Source organism: Rhododendron vialii, chromosome 13a (assembly GCF_030253575.1).
Source record: "Rhododendron vialii isolate Sample 1 chromosome 13a, ASM3025357v1".
Lineage (NCBI taxonomy): Eukaryota > Viridiplantae > Streptophyta > Magnoliopsida > Ericales > Ericaceae > Rhododendron > Rhododendron vialii.
This window is the reverse complement of record NC_080569.1, coordinates 25,055,511-25,065,959: the sequence shown is the minus strand read 5'-3', so window position 1 is coordinate 25,065,959 and position 10,449 is coordinate 25,055,511. Positions and strand designations below refer to the sequence as shown.

At 37.5% G+C, this 10,449-nt stretch overlaps 1 protein-coding gene across 1 annotated transcript; it reads left to right on the top strand.

Moving 5' to 3' along the window:
• The first annotated feature begins 1,853 nt into the window (after positions 1 to 1,853).
• On the top strand, positions 1,854 to 8,768 carry LOC131313138 (ankyrin repeat-containing protein At5g02620-like). The gene is made up of 2 exons (XM_058341273.1): positions 1,854 to 2,546; positions 7,519 to 8,768. The coding sequence occupies exons 1-2, from the start codon at positions 1,962 to 1,964 to the stop codon at positions 8,251 to 8,253; spliced, it is 1,320 nt and encodes a 439-aa protein (XP_058197256.1). The 5' UTR covers positions 1,854 to 1,961; the 3' UTR covers positions 8,254 to 8,768.
• Positions 8,769 to 10,449: the final 1,681 nt, after the last annotated feature.

The following is a 10,449-nucleotide window of genomic DNA, read 5'->3' as shown; positions in this document are numbered from 1 at the left end:
ATCCATCATTCAACCTCTTTGTCTTGATCTTCCTTGATTCACCCATTTTCAATATAATGGCTGGGAATTGAGCCGCGGATTAGCTGGTGTTTGGAATTGAGTCGTGGACTAGGTTACTTTTTTTAAGATGTTTCGCAGCTCCGCACTCTCTGCGCAAGCGTCGATAGCCACGTCACTTCTAGGATAAAACAATCCAAAATTTAGCCTCTCTATATCGATCTTCTTTGATTCACCCATTTTCAATCTAATGGTTGAGATTTACGAGTCATCCATACCCTAATACCACATTGGGTATCTCATAGAACAATACGGAGTAGTATAAAAGAGTGGTTAATTTTAAAGCACGTGAGTCAAGTCAATACATGTGAACATGTGAGCACAGGATGGTTCTAGGAAGGATATCTCTCTGGGGTTTGTTAATTGTTACTCTCTTAATCTGTGGCCTGTGGGTAGGGTTGGCAATGCGGAGTCGGGACCTGAAGGTACTCTTCCCGTTTCCAATCCTCGAACCTTTTTCCTGTCCCCGACTCAATCCCCAACCGAGATTTGTTTTTTCCTCCATCCCCGCCCCAATCAAACAACGGGGATTTTCGCGGAGATTTGGGGATCCAAAATTTTTACAAAGACAACAAACTATAGGCGAGGATAAATATTAATCTACGGGTTTGGAAGAAAAGAGCGTCGCAGTTTGATACTTATACTTACTATGTGGGGAAAACTAAGAAACTAAACTACAGTACTATAAATCTATAACATTAATAAAATGAAACTTCATAAATTTTGAAACGAAGGATTTGGAAATATGTTGTATACTTGTATTGGAAATCAAGATCTGAAGATCTATGAAACGCACCTTCAGTCAGAGCATGGAAGTTTTGAAAGTAATTTTTTGTCGGCTTGCATTTTATAGTTTATTTTGTCAAAATTACATTTTTTAGTTTGCTTTGAAGCTTATCTCCTCAAACTAATGGAAAAAAATATTTTGGAGAATCAGGGACGGGGCGGGTAACGGGAAATGGATTTGGGTCTGGAATATATCTGTTCCCGCCTCTTACCCGATTCCCGAAAAATTTTCAAAAAATATCCCCATATCCTACCCAATCTCCCCTATCGGATCTCCAAATTACCGACCGTTCGAAGCGGGAATCGGATAGGATACGAACTCATCGGATGAAATTGCCATCCCTACGTGTGTGTGAAGGGAGGACTATTCTTTTGTTTCACCAGCTTTTAGGCACCTTCCATTCAATTTCTATCAATTCTGTAAAATGAGAAAGTAGCTGAAAGTATGAATGGTAGAAAAGATCCTCTCCACAACATTAATCCATCAAATGCTGCCGAAAAAAGAAAAAAAAAACGAGGTGGCCCGCGCGGAAATCAACAGCATCCGATGTGTGTAAGGTACTTGATTCACACGTGGGCACTCTCGTTTTTTTTTTAAATTTTTAAACGGCTCGGATCGGCCGTCCGGTGGCCGGAAACGGTCCGGCTTGGCCGTCTGGTCGGTCCTTATAGCTTTACGGTGTTCACAATCCCATATGCCCATCCCATATCAATGATATCATCGCATCCTTGTTACATACTCCCTCCGTCCCTTTTTAAGTGTCCTGCTTCGTAACTCCAACTTATTAAAAAAACATCATCATTACACCTTTCACATCAACTTTTTCCTCCACTTTCCCTACTTATCCATACACTTTTACTCACTAACTTTTCAAAATAAAATCTACTTTTAGGGACAAAATAGACAATACTCCAACTTTTACCCTCCTAACTTTACAAAATGAACACTTATTAAGGGACAGCCCAAAATAAAATACTGGACACAAAAAAAGGGATGGAGGGAGTACAACACAGACATGCAAAATGCAGCTATAAATAGAGGTGAGTCTGCAGATTCCGCATACTCGTCTACTAAAACACACACCCAAATAACTAGCTAGACTGAAGAGAGCAACCAAATGGAGCACGACCTCTGTGAAGCTGCAATTACAGGGGACACCGATTCACTGGACGCCATAATCCAAAAAGATCCACTGATTCTACATAAATTTGCAGACGGATGTTTCAATGGCGCCGCAAGTCCTCTCCACGTGGCTACATCAAACAACCAAACACACTTTGTCGAAGAACTACTGAATCTCAAACCGGAGCTGAAATTGAGACTCACAGAAGTCTTAGATTCGCAACTACGGTCTGCCCTTCACTTGGCATCGGCCATGGGGCACCACCAGATTGTTAAGGTATTATTGAATTGCAACCCAAAGATGTGCTTGGTTCGCGATCGAGACGGTAAAAACCCCGTCCATGTGGCTGCCATGGAAGGCAAGACCAATGCCTTGAAAGAGTTGGTTCAAGCCCGCCCGGAAGCAGCTCGAGTCAGGGTGGATCAAAATGAGACGATCTTGCACTTGTGTGTCAAGCACAACCAGTTGAAGAGCTTGAAGAAACTGTTGAAGAAGATAAAAGGTCGGGATTTTGTCAACGCTAAGGATAGTGATGGAAACACCATTTTGCATCTGGCTATTTTGTATGAACGCTTCAAGGTATGTCCTTATTCTTTTCACTACGTGCATAATGTAATTTTGTTTTGTCGCCCACTGAAAGGAGAGGGGCTATACAAATAGCATGCACAGATCAATTTTGGATCCGTCTCAATTCCTACAAAGATGATCGGAGTCGTTCATTCTGTTCAATTCTGAAACAGAGTTAGATGATTCGCAATTGCCTTTACCGATATCGGATTGAGATGATTTTTTATAGAAATCCTAAAAAACAAATTTTTTGAGACCTGAGATGAGTCCAAAATTGATCTGCGCAAGCTGTTTGTACAACTTTACTATACTCATATCATTTTTGCACAAAAAGTGGGTGAATATACTCGCACTATATTGATGCCCCGTTTGCTAATCAGCTCCAACCATGGGATTGGACTAATAATTCCTTGTTTGCTTTCACTCTCAATGGCCGGACTAACATACCCATGGGATTGTGAGTCCTGGGATTAAGGTGGATTACTAATACCTACCGGCACATGGTATTATCAATCCAGTTCGGAGTCTCTTCAATACAATGACAAAAGTATCCATGGCTTTCTCAACTAATTATTCTTTGTTTAGTTCTACGATTATCTTAGGGCTATACATGAGGGTTTTAGAGCTAAAAATTAATTATAATTCTTTATAATAAAATATTTAAAAAAATAAAATCTTCGTATTGATTTAAGCAGATGAAAAATTGGAGTACTTTTTTTTTTAGACCATTGATATATTTAAAAATATGGTTAAAAAATTAAGTGCTCTAATTATCAATCCGTTTTAATCGGTGCGAAAATTTTATTTTTTGATCATTTTATCCTAAAGAATCATAATTAATGTTTGGTTTTGAGGCTCTCATGTACGAGCCCTAAGATAGTTATAGAACCAAATAAACAACAAATACTTAATTACACATACAAAATTTAATTATAACCCTTTAGAATAATATGATCACCAAAATAATATCATTGCACCGGTTCAACGGATTGAAAAATAAAGCACTTAATTTTTTTAATCATATGTTATTCTTTAGTTTTGCATAGAAGGCAAAAATAAAAATTTTACTATTAATCCAATCATATCCTATGTGAAACAAACATGATATTAATAATACTATCATCTAATCCCATTTCAAATAAACACACTCATTATCAATATTTTTTCAGTACCAATCTCAATCATAATCTCATTTCCTTACGAATCACGTCCCTCTGATGCTTTTATCAAACTAGGCCTGAGTTCACATCGAATGTCCCTTTCGCAGTCAAAACCAAACATTTTTGTGGAGCCTCGCTGTCTATCCCTTGCCAAATGAAATAAAGAAAAAATATTGACACCGTATCAGTAAATGCTTTGGATCCAGTAGCTTTCTCTATGGGATTGATCTGATTTTTATACAAGATAGCCTAAAAACACAAGTCCTAAAAAAGAAATGAATTTGATGACCGAAGTGGTGCCTCCCTATATGCATCAAATATAGTATCAGTGCGAGAAACTCACCCACTTTGTGGTGCATGAACAAAATTGCACTCTTTTATTCAATATTTCTAGATAGTGGCGGCTTCAAAATTTTGTAGTAGGGCATTCATAAATTACCTTAACACTACTAACTGGTGTATTAACCAATAACATATGTATATTAGTATAAACAGTACAGACAAAAAAACATAATCCCTATTCTAAAAAAAATAACTTCGAGGCGAATGAGAACTTAAAAATGAGTACTGTTATGTGTACATATGCAATGCATATATCACATATATATGAATTTTGTAGGCCCCACCTTAACTCCCACGAAGATGATTTGAACCGCCATTATTTTAAAATAATTTTTTATGGAGTCCTAGAAAAAATCAGCTCAACCTGATATCGCTAAAGATTTTTTCTGAATTTGTAGGAGCGAAACTGAGCAGTTAAGTAGTTTCGCCCCCATAAATTCAGAAAAAATCCTTACCAATACCGGGTTGAGCTGATTTTTAACAAGGCTCCATAAAAAAATATTTTTAAAAATAATAGGCAGTTTAAATAATATTTGTGGGACCCGAGATGAACCCCACTAAACTCATATGCACATGATATGTACAAACTCATATGTAGCCATAGCTAAATTGCTTAAAAATATATACAATATTTTAAAAAAAAACTTCAAGTTTTTTTTTTTTTTGAAAATTGTAGTATTGCGTAGTAGACAGTGTTCCAAGAATGGAGAGAGTTAAATTTTACAGTTCTTAAATTGTCATATTACGTAGTAGACAGTGTTTCAAGAATGGAGGGAGTTAAATTTTACAGTTGTCCTAGACGAATTCTCATATATTTGTGCTAATGTTTAACCGGCGTATTAATCTGTTAAAACGCTTTTGAAAAAAATTAGCTTATCTACTTTTTTTGGTCCTTACAAAATAGACTCGGTTTCAATTTCGTCCTCATAAATTTTTTTGTTTCAATTGTACCCTTTTATTATCTAACATATATATTTCAATGTTACCCTTCCGTCACAAAATTGGATGGAAAATGCCTATGTGGCAAACGGCTTGGTGATGTGAATTGTGTGACCATCTTTCCACCCAATAAAAAACCCTAAATCCTAAATTTCCAACATCGTTTCCCCCCAAATCCCCAAAATCGTTTGCCCCCGCCCAAACCCACCTAATAACATCTAAATCCCCAGTGATACCCAATGCGAATCTCGAGCCCAATTCGGTCGAGCTAGAGAATTCCTTACCAGACCTCTGGTTCGGAAAATGATCAACGGTGGAAGGCTGGAACTCGGACCGGGTTCGACAGTGGTGGGATGAGCCGTCGACCGAGTCCTGTGGCCCGATCAACATGTGGTAGCTACGGTTTGAGCCCTCAGAGAAGCACCGGAAGCTGTTACGGGGCCTCTGGTTCTTGAGGGCGTGAAATAGCATCGGGATCAATCCTTCCATGCCTAACTTGTTGTTTTCCTCTGCTTTTCTGGATTTCTACTCAAAACAAAATTCTGAAAATATGTTTTCTTGCAATGGATATGGAAACGAGTTATTAGCTCAGGATTTATTTATACCAGCAAAGGTGGAGTGAAATGAGATTATGAGAGGATGGATTTGGAAGTCATCAAAATTTCAGGTCACCATTATGTGCTTGAAATTAAAGAGGCTTATCCCTTGTTTGAATAGTGATTTCAAAAAAAATTCTAAATTCAAAAAATACTCATTAATCTTACTTCCCATCATTTTTTTTTGGTAAGTTACTTCCCATCATTATTCACACTTATATCCAATCATTATTTTTATTTCACTCTCTATTTCTCTCTAATTATTACCTCTATTTTCAATCATTACTCTCATTTCTCTCTCCACTCATAACCCTGTAATTTTTTTTCAAAAACTCATCCAAACACAACATTAATTTTGCGCAGAAAAACCCACTGGGATGTTTTTCTTTTGAACCAAACTCAAGAATTTTGATTAATCAAAATCTGCCCAAGGGCTAACCCACTGGGATCTAATGCAGGAAGAATCAGTAGTATAATAAAGCGCAGGCTTTAACTAATTAGGTAGTAGGTGGTGAATCTAGTGTTGTAATGGTTTTTTTTTTTTTTTTTAGCATTGTATACATCAGCGGGGGTTAAGGGATGGTTCCAAAGACTATTCATAGTCCTGACCCCAAAAGCCCCGACCCCTGATCACCATTGAGGGGAGGGAGATGAACAACCAACTTCACTAGAAGTGGTTCTCAATCTGGTGATGTTGAGACTGGTCTAGTCTAGGTGAGTAGTGGTAAAAAATGGCTGCCCAAACCAAAACAGTTGAAGTTGCAGCCGGGTCGAAGGGTTTAACAGGAGAAATTTTTCAGTGCCGGGTGGGCACGGGACACGTGGTGCCCGGCACCAATCTCGGCCGTCCAATGAAGTGTTGGATGGCTCAGATCTGTTTGGCTGCCGAGGGGTATTTTAGTCATTTCACACTTTAAAATTACCTGAGCAGATCTGGACCATCCAACACTTCATTGGATGGCCAAAATGATGCTGGGCACCACGTGTCCCGTGCCCACCCAGCACTGAAAAATTTCTCGTTTAACAGAGTGGGGAAAACGAATTGGGGGAAGAGAGGTGGGGCCTAGTGCCCTGCTGTCCAAAATTTTACCAGGTCACCTAAGCCGTTAGCCTCTTAGGCATTTTCCATCCAATTTTGTGATGGAAGGATAACATTGAGAAACGTTAGATAATACAAGAGTAAAATTGAAATAAAAAATTTTAGGAGGACGAAATTGAAACCGAGCCTATTTGTAGGGAACAAAAAGGTAGATAAGCCAAAAAAAATTGTAGCGAGTATGTTGGGGTCGATCTTTCGAAAATATGTTGTTCATTAGAATGACATGATGAGATTTTCTATTGTAGTCTTAAATTCAAAGGAATGTTATTCAAGTTAACGAGGTTTTGCACTAAAGTTGAATATTTTTAAAGCTTTGTCTGTAATTCTATAAGCTAACTAGACAAAATAGAAGAAGAGAAGTTACTGTCATAAATGTGAAAATAACACATTTAGACCATCGACAATAGAGATGGAGAGAGATCGCAGAGCATAATACTTAACCAATTGATTTTTCTTTTCTGTTTCTTTTTTCAATTTTTTTTGTGAGCTTTATATGAGGTAATATGTTAGGCATTCAAATATGTATTACCTGAATTGACGGGGTGTAATTGAATTGTGATTGAGTGTTCAATTGGTTAAGTATTCAATTATTTTTGGGTTAGACGTTCAAGACTGGGTTAGAATTGGGTGGTTAATAATATTTGAGTTGAGTGTTCAAGAAAAAGGCTAACTTATAATTTTAACATGTATTCTAAGAAAAAAATTATTGGGTGTTTCATGTGACCATTGAAAAATCAATGTACAACCGCCTCAGTTTCTAGGTTTTTTTCTCGGAAGGAAATCATCACTTGGAAACATGTTCTTTGATTTCTTATATCTAACCTTGAGATGCAATGTAAATATTTCAGATTGCGTGTTATGTCCTAGAGAAGCTAACAATAGATGTGAACGCGACAAATGCAAGTGGACACACAGCAATGGATATTTTGTTCCTTCGACCAGATATCCTTCGATCAGATAACAAAGAAGAGAGTCATATTGGATTATATAAGGTAGAAAAGAGTCATATCGAAGACTTACTTCGAAAAGCCAATGCTAAACAGGCGGAAGATCTCGTAGGTGGAGATTGGCTTACGAATAAAAGAGAATCCTTAATGGTTGTGGCATCACTTATTGCGACAATGGCATTCCAAGCTGGTGTAAGCCCTCCTGGAGGAGTTTGGCAAGAGGACACTGATAAATATCGAGCCGGGGAAGCTGTAATGGCTTATTATTATCAAAAGTCCTATCCGTACTTCCTCCGCTTTAACACGATAGGGTTTGTTGCATCATTGAGCACAATTTTGTTGCTCATGAGCGGATTAAAATTCAGGAACAAGGCTATGATGTGGGTCCTGATAGTGACCATGTGGTTGGCAATCACATCAATGGCAATTACATATTCGTTTTCCAACATTGTGGTTACTCCTAAAAAGGACAGACCATCACTCACTAATATCATTAAAATTGGAGTTATAGTGTGGTCCAGTGTGATGGGTCTTCTTCTAGTGAAGCACACAATCGGGTTGGTGGCATTTTTTGCGAAAGAGAGAAGGAGCAAAATGCAGGCAAATAAAAGGATTATGAAATCTGAGATGGCGTAGAGTTTCCTCGATCGTAAACCCGTTCTACGCAACTTCCTAGGTGGCAAAGATGGAAGAGCGTCTCCTCCCCTTTCCCCTCAGGTCTTAGACGATATATATAGGATTGAATATTAGGCTTTCCAATGCTGGAACTTTTGTTCATGGTCTGTATTATAATGTTGTGAAGGACAATAATCCTCCGATATTGGACTGTTTGGGAGAGAGAAGATTGTAAACAAGTGTGCTAGCTGGACTTCCATTACCTACAAAAACGATCGGCAGGGGTTTCTTTTTTTTTTTTTCTTTTTCGGCAACAATGGGCAGGTGGCTGATGAAGATGATTTCACGGAGGATGAGTTTTTAGTGGTTGTTCGGTTTTCGATGTTTGTTTGTGGTGATTTGGTCGGCATCTTGCCTTCTTTTTGTTAATTTTGGCCCTCAGGTGGAGTATGTCGGTGTGCCTGTGATCTTTTTAATTTTTGTAATCATTTTCAAAGATTAATAAAAATATGTATGGCCGATCGCAAAAAAAAAAACTATAGGCAGGTAACAGGTTGTTCATGATGAACTCAAATAAAGAACCGCATATTATGTTCTTGTAATCGAGGTAGTGTTTGTAACTTTGGATCAAGGCATTTGTGGATGGAAAAGATAAATTTAGGGGATTTCCCTTCACAATATTTTCTTTTTACTTGACTAGGTGCATCGCGACATGCAAGGCACGTTTGTCATGCCCATTGAATTGAATGGTGTTGAATATTTCCGAAAGCATAGGGTGCATAAGTTTCATATACATAAATATGCCATATTTCTTATTACAAAAGGGCCTAGTGAAATTAGGCTGAACATCTTTGATAACAAAAGGCCTTTACATAGCAAAGGGCTTCATCTTTACTTGTGGTTGCAGTTTGTGTGAAGCTGTACGTTGTAGATAGTTGACTATTTGTTGTCTTTGGGGCTGTCCAAAGTTTCTTCATTCTGCAAGATCATGAAACCGTCCATGAATGTCACCACAAATGGTCACAGGCTTTTTAAAGGCTGCAGAGAAGAAACAGTCAATTACACAATCCCACGAAACGCACTATGAATTTTGGCAAATGAACACCTCAGAGAAAGTTGATGACAATCAGAGAAACCAAAATCAGTTATTTGATGTGCTCTGTAACTCAAGGCATGGTTATCTTCTAGACGCTGAGCATACAATTAATAAAATGAGAAACCAGAAGTACTCCTTGAAACATAGGCTCCTTGTGATTCTCTCAACAATTGCCCACATGGCATAACAACATTAACAAACACAAGCACTTAAGACCTAAAATACAAGGCCCTCTAAAACTCTTGATCAGATAAAGCTAAAACCCACCTAACAAATCAAAACATGCTCAGACAATATCCAAATTTGAGTTTTCAAATTTGGACCTAAAATACAAGGCCCTCTAAAACTCTTGGATCAGATAAAGCTAAAACCCACCTATCATCAACCCTACCATTAAAAAAAAAAAAACTCAGAAAAGGCAAGCTTTGTCCAAGTTATCCGATAAGGAATGATGTGAAATTTTAATGTACTCGCAAGCGCACGAATCGTACCGAAGTATAGTAATGCAAGAGCAAGGTCGAACCCACAGGGACTTATAATTTTTTTAATAGAAAAACTAAATAAACTCAAATCGATTAACCCTAACCTAGTTGACAAAAGTGTGATTGATTTTATAAACTAAGAATTGAATAAAACAATGACAAAATTACAATGAAACTAGGACGGAAAGGTTGTGAGATTACCGGTTGAGAAAAGTAACTAAGATTTCAGAATCCACACCCACAAGTATTTGTCAACTAATCTTATGCAATATTGATTTTTCCTTTTGTTTCAGCACAATGGTTTAGAGGCTAATCTTAACCACCGTGGATAATATATCGTTAATATATGTTCCTCCTCTGCTACAAGGTTTTAAGTCAAAATCATCAATTTTATCCGCATAAAAAACAAATCACAGTAGATATCTCGTACTTAAATATTAACTCTGATAAACCAAGCAATTCGATTAATAGGATGATATCAAATCATGGGAAAAAACCCATTCCGATTGAATCCATATCCGAATTTCAACCCAATTAATTAATGAGATCAGAACAATAAACTATGAACGCACGTAGGAAAAATCATACACATAAAATTACTCAATAAAACTTATAGGGTTTCATCTTCAATCCTAGTTG